The sequence below is a fragment of the Peromyscus eremicus genome, chromosome 22, assembly GCF_949786415.1.
Source record: "Peromyscus eremicus chromosome 22, PerEre_H2_v1, whole genome shotgun sequence".
Lineage (NCBI taxonomy): Eukaryota > Metazoa > Chordata > Mammalia > Rodentia > Cricetidae > Peromyscus > Peromyscus eremicus.
The window spans coordinates 5,714,517-5,737,500 of NC_081437.1; the positions used below are offsets into that span (position 1 = coordinate 5,714,517).

The window sequence follows — 22,984 nt, forward strand, 5'->3', positions numbered from 1 at the left end:
GTCTCCCAAAACAAGGTAGAAAGCACCTAAGGAACGACAGCAGAGGTTGTCCTCTGGCCTCCGTGCACATACACACCCATACACACACGTGCACCCACACAAGTGTGCACAGAATGTACACGCACACACACACACAGGACTAAACAGCTGTTCTGTGAGTCACTTGACTGCGAACTGGAACTCGCCATCATATTTCATACTATTTTATATACCTTCCAGTATGAGTTCAGTTAATAAACCCCAAGTCCAAAAGGTGAGCACAGTACCTTATCATACTGACAGACAATCACATTATCTGTGTCAAACAGGTCTGGCACATCCTGCTCACTGACATCATCTCCGGAATTTAGAGGATCCTAAAGATGAAAGATGATCACATTAAGGGATTTCATGATGCTTCAAATTTTTTTCAAAGATAGAAAGACATAGAAGTAAAGGGACCTGAAGAGACAGAATAGTATTTTTGCTTCAAAGTCAAATAACCTGGCTTTGAATTCCAGCGTGACCACTTAATAATTACATGATCGACCTTGGGCAAATGATCAGAATTCCCTGTATCTCAGTTTTCTCATCTATGAAATGACAAGTCGCTGCGACTGTTAAAGACGGTGACTCAGAGAAGGCGTTACCACAGGCAGATACCTGAAGGCAGCCGCAAGTGAGAGTCAACAGCCCTCAGCAACTTAGTCCCCACATTCCCCTCCAATGCCACCTTACTTATTAGAAAGAGGACAAAAGCTCTCTCCTCAGCCTCCTACTACGTCTACTTAAAAGGATCAAATATGAAACCAGTTCCTAATCACGTCCAGCAGGTGAAAGCACAGTTTAAGGTGGAAATGTTAAGGCCCTGCATACAAATCACTGATTTTGAAAGGCTGAAGATGAGGTCACTCTTAATTAGAATTGCATGGGCTGTGAAGCACACGAAAGAAAGCGCAAACCTCACGGTTAACAAACCGAGTCTCGGCTCAGGTGAGCGCCTCGGCTCAGGTGAGCGTCTCGGCTCAGGTGAGCGTCTCGGCTCAGGTGAGCGTCTCGGCTCAGGTGAGCGCCTCACCTCTTCCATGGTGTCTATCTGGTGGTCTTCGTTGTCACTGCTGTTGGCCGTGGAATCTTCGTTGGACACGCTGTCAGCTTCTTCCTCCAGCACCTTAAGGTCACCTGCGTCCGAGATCCCTGGGAACTCATTCTCGTCTATGTCTCTTATGCTTCCCACTTCTTCAGTGGACGAGTTATCACCAGTTCCATCTATTTGAATTATTTCGTTAATATCATCGTCAGTTACCTGAATATTCAGGTCCCTCTCGGAAGTAGAATTCTGCAAAAAGAAGAGGCGCTGTTGAGTTCTTCAGGTCAAGCAGGGCATTAAAACACTGAATCTGAATGGTCAGTGACTGGCAAACACCCGAGTGGCCATTTAAATGTATCTTTGCCTTCTAAGATCAGTCTCTAAACTTGCAATTCTGGGATATCTTTAGCATTTCTAACAAGAATGATTGTTCGGTTACAAGTGAAGTAAACATATTACCATATGCTGGCACCAAATGAGTTCACTGCTTTCACATAATATTTGCCACCATATATATGTACATATGTATATGTATGTATATGTATATATATATATATATATATATATATATATATATATCCCCTTAGATAGCCTGCACCTACTGAATTTTAACTTGATTAAAATGGCAAAGACTATATAGGTCAAAGAAGCTAACACAGAATAGCTATATTATTTCACTTCACCAGAGGCACTTGTTGTAGAAATGTTCATGGAGATGGAAGTATTATGAGGACTACCAAGGTGTGGGAGGAAGAGAGAGATGGGGTGTGGGGGCAACTGTCTTAGTTAGGGTTTCTACTGCTATGAAGAGACACCATGACCACGGCAACTCTCATAAGGAAACATTTAATTGGGGCTGACCTATAGTTCAGAGGTTCAGTCCATTATCATCATGGCAGTACACAGGCAGACATGTTGCTGTAGAAAGGTAGCTTGAGAGTTCTTTATCCAGATCGGCAGGTAGTAGGAAGAGAGTGAGTCACTGGGCCTGGCTTGAGCATCTGAAACCTCAAAACCTGCCCCCAGTGACACACTTCCTCCAACAAAGCCAAACCTACTCCAACGAGGCCACACCTCCTAATAGTGACACTCCCTATGGGCCTGTGGGGCCATTTTCATTCACACCACCACAGGCATCATTTAATGCTTCTCTTCAAGATGATGAAAACCTTCTGGAAATGGATAGTGATGGTGGAAGTAATTTAATTATTAACCCTGGCTATATAGATAACTTACTTTCATCATTCTCCCTCTCAAACAGAGCTTACAAGCATCTGGTAAATATTTTATATGCATTTTCAAATTTAAATCTAATTGTAACATACTGAGATGAGACACTATGGCTTACAAGACCACAAAGGCAGCAAAGAGTGAACTGGGATTGAAGCCCAAGCTTGATTACACCACCAGTGCAGCATATGGACTCTCATTAATCTGTCTCAGGCGGGCTAGAGCTCCCCGAAACGTCAAGTCTGTCACTGGTGGGCTCGAGCTCCCCAAAACTTCAAATCGGTCATGAGTAGGCTAGAGCTCCCCAAAGCTCCAAGCTTCTTAATAAAAAGAGGTACTTTATGTAACCATAAATACCACAGAATTTACAGCACAGTTCTTATCCTTTTTGACAAAATCAGCCCCTTATGAAACTAATCAAAGTGTGTGTGTGTGTGTGTGTGTGTGTGTGTGTGTGTGTGTGTATTATAAAAAGGGAATATGCATTATGGACAAAACCTCAGATAAAAGCACTCAGCCGAGGTCTTTGAATGTGCACCATGTTTCTAACAGACATGTGCCTGATATGAACGGAGTTGTACATGATAAGTGATTTTTCAAGATTCCTCTCTTTTGTGAAGATGATTAACATAAACATTCACTTTTTCATCATTAAAAGGACTTTATGTGAATTTAATCATTTTTTTTAATGACTAAAAAATAAATTAAAATCATTTAAAAACTAATGGGAGTCCAGATCTGGTGCTAATACCAGCACTCTGGAGGCTAAGGCAGGAGGATCCTGTGAGTTCAAGGTCACTGTCTCAAACACAAAACCTTGGTAATGAGCTCTACATTCTGCATGGCAGCACTAGGCCATGCTGGCTGTCTGGGAAGCACGGGGACAGGGACACACGTTATTAACAATGGACTGTCCTGGCTCTCAGGACTAGGTGCCCAAGGACAGATCAAGGGCACAGAAAAGACAGCTAGCAGACCTCAAAGAGCCTTCACATATCAGCCTAAGAAACTGTTGGGATCTCCAAGAACACTGAAGCTAGGCCCAAGAAGCTTTGTTATGGTTTGAACAAACATACTTTCTTAGTACTCCTGTGTTTGTGATGGTTCAGGCAACACAATTACACACCTTGATGCATCATTTTAAGATACTACTTTAACACAGGAAATACTCAACTTATTTATGAGTGGATGGCTAAGCTTCTGGCATGCATATTCACATAAATATTCTCTACAATGAATCCTCACAAAGTCCTCTTTAAAAATAACCTTACATAGAAGATTTAAACATTAATAAACATACAAGTAATTAGTTTACATGCAATTAACTTTTATAACATTGAAAACAGACTGCCTTCACAGATGGAATGAAGGTGCATCCCTTATGCAGAAATGAATGGCTATGGTGTGACTGAACTATAAATAAGTCTAAATTATAGAAACAAGATAATGTTTATTCATGGACAAAAAAATGGCCACTGTCACTTACGATAAAAATGCTAAAAAGAATAGCACTGCCATACTATCAAAAAGCAGAAGCCAAACGAACTATCACATCACAGCTTTGCTTGATTCCATTAAAAAAATCTGTCCTGGGGTACAGGACGCTGAAGGACAAAAGGCCCTTGGTTGTGTGGAACGTATAAATACATCTCTCTGTGAGAAGAATGACGGCCATCTCCAAGTGTAGAGCCTATGTACCTGAGTCTCTCCTTGTCTATACAAGATGTCTGACCATCAGTCAAAATCAAAAATAACAGGAAACCAAAAAAAGCAAGAAAGGCCAACTATAGGCAGGAGACCCAACCAGGAGAATCAGACAGGGATGTCAGAATCAGACTATGATTGACGTTAGGCAATCCAGTGGGAAACATGGGCAATGTGAATAACATGGTCCTCGCATGGAAATTTCCTTGGACATATGGAAATATGACTCAAGTGGAAATTCTAAAAATAAAAAACATCAGAGTAGAAATTCCACGTGAAGGAGTCATCAGTACAATCAACACAGACAAAGGAAAAATCAAACGTATGCAGAAAAAAGAAAAGAAAGAACACAAGCAACCAGCAAGCAGTTTAATAACTACACCAGGTATAAATGGTCTAAATGCACCAGTTACAAAGCCATAAGGTTGGACCAAGTTAGCAACACCCGATACTATCCTGTGTATAAGAAACCACTTTAAATATCATGCAGATCAGTTAAAAGTATCTAAGGTGTGGGCTGCTGAGATGGCTCCGTGGGTACAGGGGCTTGCTGCCAAGCCTAACAACCTGAACTTGATCCCTGGGGCCTACACTGTAGAAGGCGAGAACCTATTCCTACAAGTTGTCCTCTGACCACACATCCATGCTGTGACACATACACACATCACACACAGACATAAAATAATTTAAATGGAAAAGTATTTAAGTATGGAAAGACAACATGTACCACGCAAACACCAATCAATCGAAGTAAAACTAAAATGGTGATTATTAGACTTAGAACAAGGAATATTACAAAAGATACATAAGACTATTATCCAACAATAAAAGAGTCTTTTCAAGAAGAAAACAACAATCCTAAGTTTTTATCCATGTATCAATACTGTCAATATCACTTCAAAAATATGTAAATCAAAAACAGCTGGGGATATAGCTCAGGAGTAGCAGCCATGTTTATTATGCACTAATGCCCTGGGCTCAAGCTATAAAAACAAAAACAAAAATAACTAAAGGAATTAAAAGAAACAGATATGTTCACAGCTGTAATTCCTCTCAGTAAACAACAGAAACATTTGCAATAATTACTCAGTAACAATGCAGAAGATCTGATCAATGCATGCAATCTATACGACCTAGCTGACATGTATTCTATCCAAAAACATTTCTATCCAAAAACATATTTCTATCCAAAAACATATTCTATCCAAAAACAGCCGAACAGTTTTTTATCAAGAGCACTTGAGGGCTGGAGAAATGACTCAGCACTGATTGCCAGTGCCAGCATCATGCAGCTCAGGCCTGCCTCTGCCTCTCAAATGCCAGGGTTAAGGACATGCGTCTTCCCCCACTCTCTCCCCCAGGCAACTCTCAGCAATCCTTTGCTGAGGAAACTTTGTCCACCTGCAAAGGGCATCTACAGAAAGCCCACAGCCTGCACAGCACTTGCTAACAAGACTTGACGATTTCCCCCTTGGGATCAAGAGCAAACTGCTGGCTCTCTCCACTCTAATTCTGTACCAGAAGTCTTAAAGAGATGAGGAGAAAAAAAGAAAGAAAAAGATGTTGACAAGGAATCAATTAAGCTGTTTCTGTTCACAATGATTATAAATATATAAAACAATTCCAAGGACTATACAGAATTACCTGGTCTTAACAGGTGACAGAATATAAGATTGGCTTACAAAAATCAATTGTGTGTCTACACAGTAGCAACAAATACTTAACTGAAAATGTGAAGCAGTACATTTGAAGCAGGAAGAGAAAAGCAACTGTCTACATTCACTAACGCTGTTACCAGCTTCCAGCATAACACCCGATGGCAGAATGCAGTGGGATGATGTACTTAAAGAGTTTAAAATAGGGAAAGGGTTGAATCCAATCCCCTTCCCAACAGAAAACACTGCTGTGGTTTCTATAGCTGTTGCCACACTTCCCTTTCTCCCCTGCATAAACTCTATAGTTTACCTGGCATCTTAAACAAGAGGGGAAAATTAAACATTCCCAGATAAAAGGTAAAGGGATCCATCACCACTGGTTCCCCTCAGAGCCCTTTGGGTTGAAATCAAAGGCCACTGTCAGATAGTAACTGGGAAACAACAGGAAGACATTTTCCAAGAAAAGGGGAATTGATGATAGCAAATACAGAACTGTAATTTCAGTTCCATTGACTTTTTATTCTTCTTTAAGACTCAAGAGACAAAAGCATAAATCTATGTTAACGTGTCTAACTATGTACATACAACCTGTGACAATAAGGAAAAGCAGAGAATGGCTGAATTATGAAGAAGCAAGCTTTTGTGTGGCTGAATTTGTTGCTGTTGGACTCAAAGGGGTTGTTACTATGTGAAGATAGTATATCTAATCCCCATAATAACCAAAAGCTATAGAAATCAGCTATGGAATATCACACAGTGGGAATGATAAGGAAATCAAAATGTACTAATACAAGAATGCCAATTAAACAGAAAAGAAGGAATTGAACAGAAACTCAAGGTACACAGAAAACAAGAAACAAAATTGTAAGAGTTAGCCCTTCTCAATCAATAATTACCTAAAACATAAATGAGTTAAATTATCTCTCCCAATCCATTTTGGGTTGTTCTAACAAAATACCTCAGCCTGAGAAATCTATAAAGAAAAGAGGTTATCCGTGATTCTGGGACTTCAAAAGGAGCCAGCACCAGTTAGAGTCTGGTGAAGATGTCACAAGCACAGGGAACCACAATGGAGGGACCAGATGGAGAAGTGACCGGAAACCAGAGCCAAGCCAATGTTTTTTCACACCTGAAGCTCATGGAGACACTCTTTGAGCCATCCCATTCTAGGAGCTCAGCATGAATCTACCCTGATGGTGAACAATGGTTCCAGCTGATTTCACCTCCCCTTTTCAAAAGCTCCTGCAACCTCAGCTCCACCTTTCTGGAGACTGAACCAGCGGGAGACAGATTGTGTCCAAATTATTTCCCGAACAAAACCCACAGACTGCAGACTGGATTGGAAAGGGCAGAATCCAACCATCTGCTGTCTACACGATCCTAACTGAAAAATCTAAGAGTGTGCATGGGTTGACAAATAGAAGGACAGAAAAATAAATGCCACACAGTAGTAGTCAAAGGAGCTACAGGGTCTGTGTCACTGTCAAAAGAAAAAAAGAAAGGAAAAAGGAAAGAAAGAAAGAAAGAAAAGAAGAAAACAGGCTTTAAGATGAAAAACTGTTACAGAAAGAAGGAAGAGAGGGAGAGAAAGGAGGGAGGGAGGGAAAGAAAAACATAGAATCCTAAAAGATCATCTCATCAACAAAATTATAATTAGAAACATCACCAAATGTCAAAGCCACATACACGACAAACACTGAAACAATGGAAGGCAGAGACAATACTAGAACAGGAAGAGACCTTAACGCCACACTTCCGGGTGTATACAGATAGAAATTCAATGACATAATAGTGAACGTAACGATATAATCAATAGGACTTAGAAAACTCTTCTTCTAGTTCATTTTCTCTCAGTGTTATGAACACCACAAACAAAAGCAACTCGGAGGAGGGAAAAGTTTGTTGGACTTAACACTTACAAGTCAAGGGTCTGTCACTGAGGAAAGTCAGGGCAGGAGCCAGATAGGAGCAGAGACCGGAAATGTGGAGCAAAGCTGCTTTCTGGCTTACTTTCCCTGGCTTGCTCGGCTACCGTCCTTATACAGCCCAGGCCCACCTGCCTAGGGATAGCACCACCCACAGTGGGCTGGCCCCGCCTACATCAGCTCGTGATAAGAAACTGCCCCCCCCCCCACATCCCAGCAGGTCAATGGAGGTAATTCTTCAACTGTGGTTCCCTCTTCCAAGGTAACTCTAGTTTGTGTGTGTTAAGTGGACAATAACTAACCCACACAGACACACAAAGGAACTCTCTATCCAACAAAAGCAGGATATATTTTTCTCAGATCACAATAACAATTACTAAGATTAATTATTTTAGGATGCAAGACAAATTCAGAAAAAAATCATACTAAAGCATCTTTTATGATGATGATACTAGAAATAATTGTGAATAAAGTTATAAAAACAAAGAATTTAGAATAAATATTAGAGATCCATAACTAGAACATGGTAGCATGAAGAAAACTAGAAAATCTATAAATATGTATCAATTAAACATCATATCTTCAAACCCAATGGTTTAAAACAGAAATTACAAGATCTTAAGTTCTTAAATGAAAGGGCAGTTCAGTATGGAGCACATACTCGTAAGCCCAGCACCCAGCAGGCTGAGGCAGGAGGATTGTCAGTTTAAAGTCAGCCTGAGCTCTCAATAAATAAGTAATAAAATTTAAAATGAAGGGCACCAGTGAAGTAGAAGTGGATGTGATCTGCCTGAGTGGACTGGGGATAGGGGGGTGGCGAAGGGCAAGGAATGGAGTGTGAGAACATAGGGAAATGGGAGGGTCGAGCTGGAGCAGGGACAGAGTGGGAGAGCAGGGAAGGAGATACTGTGATAGATGAAGACATCATGGGAGTGGGAAGAGGCAGGGTGCCGGGAAGGCTCTCAGGAATCCACAGGGATGACCCCACCCTGGACTGCTGGCAGTGATCGAGGGGATGCCTGGAATGATCTACTCTGGTGACCGGTCTAGTGAATACCCTAACTGTCATCACAGAGCCTTTATCCAGTGACTGATGGCGGTGGATGCAGGGATCCATGGTGGGGCGCCAGGCTGAGCTCCAGGAATCCAATCAAATGGAGAGAGGAGGGATTCCACAGGCAGGGGACATCAAGACCATGATGGGAAGACCTGCAGAGATGAGCTGCCACACTGGTGGAGACCCATGAACTGTGGAGTAATGGCTGTGGAGCCCCCATGGGACTAGACTAGGCCCTCTGAATACAGGAGACAGTTGTTTAGCTCGAACTGTTTGGGGGACCCCGGGGCAGGGGGATTGAGATCCATCCCTGGTGCATGGGCAGGTGTTTGGAAGCCCTGTGCCTGCGGTGTGGCACCTTGAGCAGCCTTGGTGCAGCAGGGAGGAGCTTGGACCTGCCTCGGCTCAGTGTGCCAGGCTCTGCCAACTCCCCATGGAAGACCTTGATTTGGAGGATGTGGGGATATGGTGGTGGCTTGGGAGGGAGAGCTGGGGGGTGGGAGGAGAGAGAGGTAGGATCTGTGGGTGGTATATAGGCTGAGTAGAAAATTTCTTAACTAAAAATATTAAAATAAATAAATAAAATAAAGGGCACATAACACACATTCCAAAGCTTACAGGTCCTGGAAGGGAAATGTAAAGCTGTAAATACTTAACATTTAAAAGACCAATCTCAAATTAACAACCTAATCTAACACCTTACAGAATGGCTTTGGTAGGGGGGATACAAGGTTATCAGAAGTACTAATGAACAGAAATAAAACAGAAAATGAGGAAAGAGGAAAGAAAAATCAATAATATCAAAAGTTGGTTCTACAAACAGATTGACGAAATCGATGCCTCTTTGTCTAGACTGAAGAAAAGGAAAAAGAAGAATCAGATACCCCAAGTCCTAAGTGAAACAAGGGACATCACTACTGACCTTACAGACACAAGGAGCCTTCAGAGAACCCTAAGAACACAACTCCACCAACAAAATGAGAACTCTGGGGGATCTGGGGAGGTGGCTCAGCAGGTAAAAGCATATGCTGTTCTTCTCAGTTCCCAGCACCCCACTGGGCAGCTCACAGACACCTGTAACTCCAACTCCAAGGGACCTGACACCTTCTTCTGGCCTCTACAGGTACCTGCAGTCATGTGCACAGACACATACATACACATACACAATATTAAAAATAGATCTCTAAAGAAAATGGAAAAGTGGATGAAATAGACAAGTCCCTGGAGACCCAGCCCTACCAAGACTGAGTCATGAAGAAATAGAGACACTGAACAGACTGTGGTTGTGGTTCTCTGTGTGCTTATCTGTAGAGTCAACACAGTCCAAGAGAAATCCCAGAGGCTGGGTTTCAGGTTTTTGTTGTTTTGTTTTGTTTTCAGCTAACAAGCTGATTATCACATTTATATGGAAATACAGAGGAATTAGAAAAGCCAAAATGATTTTGAAGAAGAACAAATTTGAAGGACTCTTTCTCTTTAAAGGCCCAGCTTACTTTAAAGCCCCTACAATAAAAATAATGCCACACTGGTGGAAAACAAATGGGCATGGATCATGTAGGGGAGAGAATGCCCAGAAATAAACCAACACAGGACGACTGTGTTGAAGATGAACTGTCCCATAAAGCCACATGCTTTACACGGGACTTCTCTGATGTTTACTCATGGCCCTTTTACAATAGAGAAATATTTATCCAGCCCCAGCTATACAAATTCCAAAACTAGGCAACAACCCAAACACCCTACTGGTGACCTAGGATACAGGGCTACATGCGGAAGCATAGGGTAATCTCAAGCATCCCGCTAAAGCTGCACTCAGTACAACCCCAGTTGATTGTCATTCTGGAAAAGGCAACTCCTGCTGAAGGAAAACCGGTCCAGTGAAGGACTTTGGGGACTGGGGCAGAGGGAAGGCACTGACTACCAATGCACAAAGGGAGTCCTAGGAGTAATGCAAATGTTCTCTAGCACAGCTGAACTTCCTTCATATAACGGCCTGTGTTTGTCAAAGTCCACACTGTACACCAAAAGAGGTGACTTTTAGTATATTTAGATTACACCTCAGTGAATCTGACTTTTGAAAAGGGAGTTACTGAGTCAGTCCTAGTCCTGAATCACGTGTCAAATGAACTTTTCGTTTTAACAGCAAAAAGCAAACCTTAAGTTACAAATATCTTTTGTACAAAATGGACTGAAGTCCCTTCAGGACTTGTTAAATGAGCTAGCAGCTTACTAAGGACTATGGCAAATTCCAGGACTGGCTGGGGAGCTGGCTCGGTGAGTCAGAGCACTTGTTGCTACTGAGTCCATATCCTCAGCACCCTTCTGAAAGCCAGGTATGGCTGCTGAAGCCTGGAAGCCCAAGCTGAGAGGAGGCAGCAGTTCACTGGCTAGCCAACTAGCTGGAAACCCCCAAGCTTCCAGTTCAGTGAGGCCCTGTTTGAAGGGGACAGGCAGAGAGTGGCAGAGAAGGACATCCTCTTCCAGTTTTCCCCTGACTGTGTGCAACATCCACACCACCCTCTTCTCCCTGCCCAGTCTCCCCCTTCTCCCAACCTCTTCACCTCTCTCCCCCTCCCCTTTTCTCTCCCTGTCCCTTCCTCCCTACCCTTCTCTCCAGGACTTTTCCAATTAAATTAAAATAAGACCCTGTTTTTCTTAAACTAGGGAAGCTCTTTTTACTCGGAGAGAGAAGCAGTATTATAAACTCAAATTTCTAATCAATAACTTCAATAGACTTTTTTTCATCTCTAACTTCTGTCTTCAGAAGCAAACATTGGAAAGCTCACATAGATGCTGGGCTCTGACATCCCTCTGGCCGGACAACCAAAGGAGCCAATAATGTTCAACAGCATTCATAGTGAATGGGGAAGGACCATGCACAGGGAGATTCAAGTATTTCACATGCCAACCACCCACCAACAAATCCTCCATAAGAAATGTTATGAAGGGGCTGTCGTTCCCTCCCCAAAAGAGCAAACAGCTCCCCAGACATTAAACAGGGGCTTCAGTGCTGTTCTTTAGAAAGCTGAAAAAAAAAAACCCTGCAGAAAGGAGAATATAACACTTTGTCTACATTTTTGATACATGCATTGAAAAAAAACAATAATTCAAAAACCGTGGCTTGAAAGTCTTTGAGCTTTGTGTCAGCAGAGGAGAGTTCTGGAATTACTGGCTTTGGCCCAGCAGTAATACAGACCACATGCTGAAACCCACAGCAGGGCCCTCTACTGAAGCAGAGAAACCCTGTCTTGTGGAAAAAGCATCCTCGGACGGACGCTCCACTGGTGTGCAGGGTCTCAAACTCTGCCAAGCACTGTTACAAAGTTGTCAGTCTCCAGCTTGAAAAGAAAAAAAGGGCTCACAGCATAGGAATTGTTTAATGATGTCAGTGTGTGAATGGAAATTAAAATGGGATGCCAGCTGCCCTCAGAGCAACTGGTATTTTTACCCTGTTGAATGTTAAAGGAATGTCAGAGCCGGTTCTTCCATGAATCCTGTGTGAACGTGGAAAATGTCAGCAGTTCTGCTGCAAGGCGATGTAATGAGGCGGGGCGGCTGCCTCAGCCTTCCTTCTGTACAGCAAACCAGCTGCTCAGTGGCCAATATCTTCTACTGCAGGAGGTGTCTAAAGTGCATGTGGGTTTTGTGGCTAGGTAGTACAATAAGCAAATAAAATAGGATTCCTTAAGATAAAGCTTTGCCCAATCCAGCTTCCAGTCATTACAATTTAAGACATAACTATGTTATTCCAGTGGCAGGTAAGACAGAACTTCAAAATACAGGGTAATAAACACAAAGTATAAGAAACCTAAATTATAATTCAACAACCTCTCGCACCCCATCTTCAACCTAAATTATGTACAACCCAGTAGTTCACAGGGGCAGGACAAAGCTTCTCTTATTCTTAACAGAAGCTGAATCTAGATCAACCACAATAGGGTAACAGTGGCTACACATTTGCAGGCTGTGACAACAGCACCCTGTGCCACGCTACCCCATCTGCCAGGTGTGCCATTCAGACTCCTTGTCACTGTGACAGATACCTGAGAGAAATAATTTAGAAGAATTTACCTTGTCTCATGGTTTCAGGGCTCTGAGTTCACTGGTTTGGGCCTCAAATGAAGGAGACCATCATGGCAATGGAGCATGCTTTGGAGGAGGCTGCTCACCATAGCAGCCAGGAAGCTGAGAAAGTATATTCATACTTCTGGGCTTCTTCCTCCTCCTATATTTCATCTGGACCCCTGGCCTATTAGATATTTCTAGCCACATGCAGAGAATGTGGAAATTCTCTCATCGACACATTTAGAAAGGTACTTCAACAATCTCCTAAATGTTTCTCAATCCAACTAAGTTGACCACCAAAACCAGCCTAATTACATCAAAACTAACTAATACAGAATGGAATATTTTAGCATATTTGATGAGAATAAAAAAAAAGTTCAAACAGTTTTCTTTATTAGATGGGGCTTATAGAGAGATTTGGAAACTGTCCCGTGTCTGTGACATGGCTTAGCAGGGGAAAACCTTGCTGTTGCAAGCCTAATAGCCTGAGATAGATCCCCAGAACCCATACAGAAAGTCAGAGGCAGTGGTGCGCATCTGTAACCCTAGCACTCCTATGACGATATAACATGATTGGATTGCTGTACCGCATCTTCCTCCATTACTGTACTCATCATCCTCCATCACTGTACCCATCATCCCCATCTTCTTCCATCACTGTACCCCATCTTCCTCCATCATTCTACCCCATCTTCCTCCATCACCCTACCCCATCTTCCTCCTAGCCTGGAAGGGGTAGAGGATGAGGATACAGCTCAGTGCTTGCCTAGCATCTGCCAGGCCCCAGGTGAGATCTCAGTAACATAAGAGACAGAGAGAGAAAAGAGAAAAAGGAAGAACCGGAGGAGGGGAAGAAGAGAAGAAAGGAAGAAGCAAGAAAGGAAAATAGGGGAAAGGAGGAGAACAAGGAGAAAAGGCAGAGAAAAGGAAAGAGGAAATATTCTGAAGATACAATGTCAGGTGGTACTTAATTGTCCACTCTACAGACTGCTAGCTGTGCTAGGGGATGAGTACTCTATTATCTGAGCACGATGTTTCATTTTCTATATAACACTGAACTGCATAAGTGGAATTAGCTCTAAGAGTTTATGTTTGTAAAGAGAAAACAATATTGCCTTTGATTTTAATACATTATTAATTCTTTAAGAATTTCATATCATTTATTTTTATCATACTCACCTCCTACTTCTTACCCTAAGTCAAACTGACTTTTGAAACTTACCATGACACTATGAAAAAATAGAAACAATTTTTATGGGAAAAACAAAACATACATAATTCTGATTCATCTTCCACCTCAAGAGAACAACCTAGAAAATCTAACCACAGGCTACCATCTACTTCCTAATACCAAGAAGATGAACACAGAACTCTACCTTCTCTGGCGCAGGGAGGCTGCTGGGCTCCTCTGTTTTCCTCAGTTCCTTTAGAGAGTCACATCCATACATCCTGTCTTTAAGGCCATGAAGCTGGGCATCGAGCATGTGGTGATGGAGAGCGCCCTGGGGGGCCTGGGGGAAAGGACCACCATGCAGGTTCTGAGTCACGTTTGCTGAGACACCGAGCACGGGCTCCAGGCTAGACTCCGTTAGAGTGACATGAGGCGGAAACCCCACACCTGGAAGGCTGATGTACTGAGAGCTTTCCTGTGGCCTCAGCAAAGCTTCCGGCGCGGCCTTATGCTCGTTTCCAGGGAGACCACGCCTATCGGTGGTAGCATTTTCTAAGTGTTTCCTCTCTACTGGAGTGGAGTGCAGAATGGCAGGCTGTAGCAGCACAGGTTCCATTCGGTGCGACTTCTCGGGAGCTGCTGGGAGAGAGCAGGGGTGCAATGGCGGAACGCTGGTCTGGATGAGTGAAGGCTGCCCCAGCTGCTGCAGGACTTGCTGAAATGGGTGCTGGAGAATATCTGCTCTTCCAGAAGTCTGTGTCACCATGACTGGTACATTAACTTTGTAAAGGTGACCTTAAGAAGGAGGGGGAAAGGTAAGTATAATGCGATTCTCTTTCAGTTGTGTGTGGTGTCTGTGGTGTCTGCAGGTGTGCTCACAGACACCAGAGAAGGACATCGGTGTCCCGTGCTGTCACCTCCTCCGCCTCATTCCACAAGGCAGGAGCTAGGCTGTAACCAGGAAGTCCCAATGGTCCTCCTGCCTTTGCTCTGTGAAGCACTAGCTTTTTTTATAAGTGATGGGGATTTGAACTCAGGTCCTTTGGCTTGTTGTGTGAGTGCTCTTACCCACTGCCATCTCCTCAGCCCAGTCTAAGAGAATTCTAGTTTATTTCAATGAATAAATCGATATATGAATGTTAATAGTGATTGTCTCTGGGAATTATTTTAAGATATTTTGTGTTTTCTGCAATAAATATTCATTACTTTTTTAAAATACTATTTTTTAAACTCTAGCCTTTCCCCTCCTATTTTTAACTGACATAATTTGGTCATACAGGCCACCAATATTTAATCCATGAGTCTCTTCTACTGGAAAAATGGATGTTACTGACGCACAACGGAAATTTAACAAGCAGTCCTGGAAAACGCATTTCATGTACTTAAGATTTGCGTCACACAAAGTCTCCTCTCTCCTTCCTTTAAAATAACACTCAGAAGGAAGCTACACTTTAGCAGTGAATTAGAAACGTAAACTCCACAGCCACCCAAATAAGTCTGCACATTTTTCAAGCCAAGAGAGGGTCCTGCGAGCCTGTCCTTTCTACTAAGCCACGAACTGTGGAGTGAGAAGGGAGGCAGGAGTTGGGCAGCCTTGGTTAGCACTACAAAACAGAGGTGCATGCTATCTTAATTAGGGTTTCTATTGCTGCGATGAAACACCATGACCAAAAGGCAGGTTGGGGAGGAAAGGGTTTATTCGGCTTATACTTCAGCATTGCTGTTCATCATTGAAGGAAGTCAGGACAGGAACCCAAACAGGTCAGGATCCCGGAGACAGAAGCTGATGCAGAGGCCATGGAGGGGTGCTGCTTATTGGCTTGCTTCCCCTGGCTTGCTCAGCCCACCTTCTTATAGGACCCAGGACCAGCAGCCAAGGGATGGCACCACCCACAATAGCTGGGCCTTCCCCATTGATCACTAAATGAGGAAACAAAACGCCTTACAGCTAGATCTCAAGGAGGCATTTCCTCAGCTGAGACTTCTTCCTCTGATGACTCTAGCTTGTGTCCAGTTGACACAAAACTAGCCAGTACACACGCTTTCACTTTATATTTGCTAAAACTGAGATGAATGGGTCAGCAAGCTGTCTCAGAAGGTACTGTCCCCAGGACTTATGTGGTGGAAGCAAAGAAGCAGCTATCACAGGTGTTCTCTGACCTCCATGTACACACACATCTCCACCCCCACAGACACACAAATAAATTAAACATAACTTTACATTTTTGTGCTAATTTTTTAAGATTTATTTTATATATATGAGTGTTTTGCTGTGTGTGTGTGTGTGTGTGTGTGTGTGTGTGTGTGTGTGTGTGTGTGTATGTGCACCATGTGCATGCAGTACTCATGGAAGTCAGAAGAGGGCATCAGATTCCCCTGGACCTGAAGTTATGGAGGGCTCTGAACTACCAGGTAGATGCTGGGACTTGGACCCAGGTCCTCTGGAAGAACAAGTGCTCTTTACCACTGAGCCATCTCTCCAGCCCCTAATTTAATGTTTTTAAATGAAAAACAATAAAATTAAGCTAGCTAATTTGAATTGAATTTGAATATATACTAAGTCTCTAATTCATAGGAAAGAAAACTGGGAATGAGCCACAGGACAGGCCCAGCTCAGTGTCTTCTGTGCTGCATTTCTTTCCTACCAATCACAACTGCTATTTATTTTCTACTTTAAAAATTTTATTAGAAGCTCCTATCACCTCTAACATACAGTTTACTAAAACTCAGGAAAACTTTCAGAAAGTGGAGGGAGGCTGTGAAGGTTTGATACAATCAAACTACATGAGAAATTCTCAAAGCACAAATACTTTTTAAAAGATCACATCACTTAATGTCCATGCCAAAATGAATATCCTTAGAATAGCTCTCACCAGAGGCCGTCTGCAGGGTCACACCTGCTGGGACGTGGATCGGATAGCCAGGAAAGGCAAAGTTCGCACCACAGTTGGAGGTATTCTAGACATAACAAGCGTTATTAGAAAGTTAGAAAAGGATCCAAATTATATATTTTATCACACGATCACAGGGACTCAAAAGTATGATTCTCTAGAACACCATAGTTCGACTACACAACATTTAAGGCTGGACTGCACAGGTAGCTCAGTGGTTAAAAGCACTGGCTGTTATTCCAGAGGGCTCAGGTCCTCTGATCACTAGTTGCTTAGTCCTCAGGAAGTCTCATAGCATTAGTGAGCGCAGCTATCATAATCCTGGCACCCACATGGCATCTCACAACTGTAACTCCAGTTCCAGGGGATACGACACCCTCACACAGACAAATGTGCACATAAAAAATAAATAAATAAACATTTAAGGCTAAATTCTCTGACTAAACAGCATGTTAACATTTGGTTCAAATCATTCCATCAAGAGGAATTCCACTGTAGTAGTTAGCCATGGGCCAATAAATCATAATGACTAGACTGGACACCATCCCATAACACTGGACCCATGCACAGCTCTGCCTGAACCTCGGATTCTCAAGGGGCCAAATGTAAGAGTCATAACTGTTTGCAAGGATCTTCCAGTCTAAATTGATCTTTAGCTGCATTTTAAAGTAAGATATAATAGTGCATCTATAATGTATAATTGTATATGATTAAACCTAGGGTTTTTAAAAACCACTAAATGGAGACAAAGAAACCTTTTTGTCTATCAGATCTGCAAAAATGTAAGAGATAAGTGTGAACTAAAGTTCCTGAAAAGGCCAGATCACTGTTAATGATTCTGCAAACTGATTGGCTGGTTAGAACTTCATCATCGTAGAGAGTTGGAATGTTGCAGATTGAGAGCCAAAATTATCTTGGAATTTGTTTAGTCCCCATAACAGCCATGTGTCACCCACCTCTGTATCTGATCTAACATCCTCACTGACAGTTTGAACCTTTGGGATCTATAAGAAGGCACTAACGTCCCCAACCCAGAAGCCAAGAGTGTCTTCAAACACCTCTACAACCTACCACAGAGATGCCACTTCTTTGCTGTAACCTGCCTGCCTGACGTCCTCGTCATGTATTTACTACATACACTGACTGCATCTTTGCTCTGTGACTATCAAAGGTCATACAAACATTCCTGTGATAAGCACATCATTCATGGCAGCCTGAACCCGTGTGCTTAGGCTGTGGTCACTTTCTCCCATTAAACAAGAGCTGTGTTCTACTTTGGCATAAGCAAGGTGCAGTGTTGCTGAGGGCGTGGTGAAAATTTGCTTTTCTCAGACGACTATTTATATAGAATGCACGCTGACTGGGACAACTCTTTGGAAGGACAATTTTGCAAATGCCAAAATGAAAAACATGCATGACCATTGTCTCAGAAATTCAACCTCTAGGAATTTACCTGATTATCTCACAAACAGACATGTGCAAATATAACCAATAAAATTCTATTTTATAAAATGGAAAATAGAAAATGTCAATCAATATTGACTTAATATTGCTTAACTACTATGGCAGATCATAATTTACTAGCAAAGAGAGTTGTATATTATAGTAAAGGAGAGTACCATGGGAAGAAAGGAGGGAAAAAGGAAACAAGGAAGGAAGAAGGGAAGGAAGTGGGGAATAAGATTACAGAAACAGTGAAGAGCAATTCTACTGTGTACCTAAAAGATAATATAGCATTCAGGAAATAAGTTAGTGATTCCATTTTAAACAATTACAACAATTATCTTTGGGGAATAGACTCTTTCAGGGTTTGCTTTATGAATTTGTTTTTATTTTTTACAGAATAGTATTTCTGTAATCAAGGAAAAAGATATTTCCATAAATCTTAAAGACTGAGACGTCCCACTGGTCTCTCATCAAAACAAAGCGATTCTCAAGAAGACCCTCATGGGAGTGTTATCTTAATGAATAAGGCAAATGGCTGGCCCACTAAGACTTGCACCCTGGAAAGACAGCGTGAAATAGTTCACAGATTATGACCATCAGTGCCGTGGAAGAGAAGGAAATGTGGAAGTGTTCCTGTCTATCTAAAAGCTACTCGGTTTTCTATACATACAAATAATTTTATTTCTTGCCTCCAAGGCCTGAAGAAGAAAAATAATTCTACTTCACCCAAGTAAAAACAAACAAAAAAGCAAAATATTCTACTCAAATACAATGGAAAACTATCAGATAACTACTCTTGAAGAAAAGAAAATCGGGAAAAAACAATCTCCCTCAGAGGCACCAGGTACGTACTTACACAGCACATTAAATCCCCCCACACTATAGTTCCAGGAATGTCCTAAGCTCAGTGAGCCTGAGCACTCTGGGAGAGCAGGGTAAGGGGACACTCAGTCACTCAAGGCTCCTGAGGTTTCCGAGGCATCGAGACCACTGCCGACCCCTCTGGCTTTCCACCTCTCCTCCCACTCAAGCTGAGGGCTGTCAACTCTGTCTGTGCTCCACCGTCTGCCAGCCCTCAGCGAAGGGACAAGCTACATACCAGGTCTTCCGGTGTGAAACTCGGGAGAGGTCTACCAGCGGGGACCAGCAATGATGCTGCATGGAGAACAAGATGGGGCACAGGCATTAGAACTTACCTCTTTACACGGCCACATGCAGATTGTTTCATTTTTAATATGTATTTATTGAAATTAATTTGTCTTGCACTATAGTCTGATCACAGTCAATTGTAAATTATTTCTTAAACATATTCTCAATGGATCACGTTAGACCAAGCTAGATTCTAAACATAATGGTTCCATGTGAGGGGGGAAGTATTAAACTATATTTTTCCTAGCAACTTTAAAGACGTTACAACTAAATTACTTTAAGTTATCAAAGCCAAAGATCTCATTAAAATAAAACAGACTGTACTTCAGAAATCCATAATGAAACATACAGATTGCCTTTAGTAATCAGGGAAACTCTAACTCTCCATGACAACTCTTCACCGGGGAAAGAATAATATTAGAACATTGATGAGAGATGATACTATCGATAAAAAGCACATAAGGTGGGACAAACACCAACAATAAATAAAATGTGGTGAGTGAGTGGAGGGATGGCTCAATGGTTAGGAGCACAGACTGCTCTTCCCTCAGACCCCAGTTCTCTTCTTATACCCCATTGGGCTCACCTGTAACTCCAACTCCACAGGGAGTTGATACTATTGACCTCTGTGGGCACCTGCACTCACATGCACATACACACTCACGTACAGACATGGAAGCATAATTAAAAAATAATTTTTTTAAAAGAAAATGTGGTTCACGTACACAATGGAATTTTAAAAGAAAAATGAAATCATGACATTTGCAAGAAAATGCTTAGAGCTGAAAGTCCTCATGTGACACACAGTCACTCAGAACGGCAGACAGCTCATGATTTCTATCACATGAAACCTGGATTTAAAATCGGTGGATGTGTGCTCGCACGGCTGTGAGACGTATGTCTGTGTGATGGTGCGAGGGGGTCCCATGACTGAGGAGGAAGAGTTCTTCACGGGGGAAGGGAGAAGAGAGGAGAATAGAATATGTGACATGATTGTGGTGAAGGAGAGGGAACCAGCAGAGAATGACTGATGCAGGAGAGGACAGAGGGGGAGGAGCCAATCACATCAAAGGCTAATGATACACATGCACAAAAATGCCGTAATAAAGCTCGCTACTTTTGCATGCTAATTTAAAAATAATTTCTAAAAACAATGCCATTTTGCCTCTAATGAAAGCAGGTTTTTAGCATGCTTAGGCAGCCATGTATGTAGTGAGTGTGTTGTTAATTATGGCTCTTTTTCACACACTGCACTAAGGAACATTGCCCCAGGTCTGGTTTTTGACGCTAGAATGGCTCCATCACACACAACACAAAGCTCAATAGAGCGCTTTTTTCAGAGCTAACCCTCCTCCCCACGTTAAGCAGAAGTGAGGCTGTGGACTGACAGCTAATGAAGCACACAATTATTTTTATCTTCCACTCATCTATGGCTCTGGTTATTAGCAGGCATTCTGCTAGAAAAGCCAAAGGAAGAAGTGGAGTGTCAGGAACTCAGTGGTATTAGTCATGATTAGCTGGGGTGAGCAAAGCGGATGCCACTCCAGCTTAAGCCCTGCTCTTGAAGATACAAAACTCTTCTTCGGCATCTGAAACCTGAGAAAAACCAGAAGTGACCCTTCTCTCCTAAGCCCCTTGTGATAAATCCTAAAGGACAATTCTCCATATTTAAGGGACTCAAACAAAGCTATAAGGGAACTGCTAACACTTCTTCAGAGACCTCAGAATCAAAGCCAGAACTGACGGACCTGGGAAGTTCCAGGCACCTCCCCCACACTTAATTTTAATATGAGGTTCACAAGTTCTATCTCTATGTTAAACTTGCCTGAAAATTTAAAATATTCAACCTCGTTTCATAACCAAGTAACTTTTCATTAAATATGTACCTTAAATGAAGTTTTATAATTTCAGATTCCATAGATGTATTCTAGGAACATTAAATTCAAAACAGTACATTTTTATAATGATAGCAAGAATTCAATTCTACAGTATAATGTAAAAATTTTCAACATAATTATCTGATCTAACAATATTTAAATTTGCAAATACCTTTTCCCAATCCACAACCAAAAATTCTGATACATTATAGCATTTGCTTTACAATTCCTGATCTCATTTTGAGTCTATACAAATCTTAATATGTGAGCCACATGTATTAGTTAGGGTAACAATTGCCTTGACAAAATGCCATGACCAAAGCAAGTAGAGGAGGAAAAGGTTTATTTGGCTTACACTTCCACATCACTGTTCATCACCAAAGGAAGTCAGGACAGGAACTCAAGCAGAGCAGGAATCTGGAGGCAGGAGCTGGTGCAGAAGCCGTGTTGGGGGCTGCTTACTGGCTTGCTCAGCCTGCTTTCTTATAGAACCCAGGATCCGCAGCCCAGGGATGACACCACCCACAATGGGCTGGACCCTCCCCCATCAATCACTAATTAAGAAGATGCCCTGGGCTTGCCGACAGCCTGATCTTATGGAGACACTCTCTCAATTGAGGTTCCCTCTTCTCAAATGACTCTAGCCTGTGTCAAGTTGACATAAACTAGCCAGCATACCACACGATTAAAAAATTCAATATCTGGCCATTTTCCTCTTGAGCACATGGATGTTTCCTGATGCTGAAACTGAAACAGTCCCCAAAGTCACCAAAAGGGCCAGTTTAGGCATTCCCTCCAGATCTAAGGTCTCAATGGTGTTTGCATTTGTACCTCCTATAGTTTAGGAGTTAGAATCTCAAAGAAAGGTTCAGCACTGATGCAGTGCTCCATGATTAGTACACACTGGATACAGGTGTTGTGCGTGTGCATGGGGCACAGTGTGATACTTAACTGCCACATGTTAATCAATAGTTTACAAAGGCAGTAAATTAAGATTCCCCCTCCCATACACACCAACAAGGAAAAATAAAGGATCAGGTGGCTTTGTGGTTAAATTCAACCATTCAAACAAGAGCTACTATCAAATCTCTTAAACTCTTCCAAAAAAAGAGGGCCACTTCTTCCAAACACTGTTTACAAGGCCAGCATCACCTTAAAACCAAAGCCAAACACAACTACTCAAGAACAGGCCAATGTCTCTGAGAGACCTTGATGATTAAAACAAACAAACAAACAAACAAACAAACAAACCAAATGCAACAACATACTACACCCAAGGAGCATCTATGTTTAGCATGAAAGAAAAGCTTAATAACTACAAGTCAATGTGACATATGACATTAACAGAATGGAAGGAAATACACATCATCTCAATCAACAGAGAAAATGTGCTTGGCCAGGCAGGGGTGGTGCACACCTTTAGTCCCAGCACTCGGATGGCAGAGGCAGGCAGATCTCTGAGTTCAAAGCCAGCCTGGTCTACAGAGCAAGTTCCAGGACAGCCAGGGCTACACAGAGAAACCCTGTGTTGAAAAACAGAAAACAAAATAAGAAAGAAAAGAAGATATGCTTGACAAAGTCTTCTTTTTAACATTTAGTGTGTGTGTGTGTGTGTGTGTGTGTGTGTGTGTGTGTACATGCATACCACAGAATACATGTGGAGATCAGAAGACCACTTGTAGAAGTCTGTCCTCTCACCCCACCACATGGATTCCAGGGATTGAACTCAGGTCATAAGGTTTGGT

The 22,984-nt window shown here is 42.2% G+C and overlaps 1 protein-coding gene across 3 annotated transcripts in view; it reads right to left on the reverse strand.

Moving 5' to 3' along the window:
- The window catches only part of Gtf2a1l (general transcription factor IIA subunit 1 like), a 37,750-nt gene that overhangs the window by 2,543 nt on the left and 12,223 nt on the right, over nucleotides 1–22,984 (reverse strand). For all 3 annotated transcript variants that reach the window (XM_059248647.1, XM_059248645.1, XM_059248646.1), the window contains exons 4-8: nucleotides 19,313–19,368; nucleotides 16,750–16,834; nucleotides 14,082–14,671; nucleotides 1,058–1,318; nucleotides 267–356 (exon numbers count right to left, since the gene is read on the reverse strand). In XM_059248647.1, the coding sequence (XP_059104630.1) occupies nucleotides 267–356; nucleotides 1,058–1,318; nucleotides 14,082–14,671; nucleotides 16,750–16,834; nucleotides 19,313–19,368 (1,082 nt within the window). The remainder of the gene's footprint in view (nucleotides 1–266; nucleotides 357–1,057; nucleotides 1,319–14,081; nucleotides 14,672–16,749; nucleotides 16,835–19,312; nucleotides 19,369–22,984) is intronic.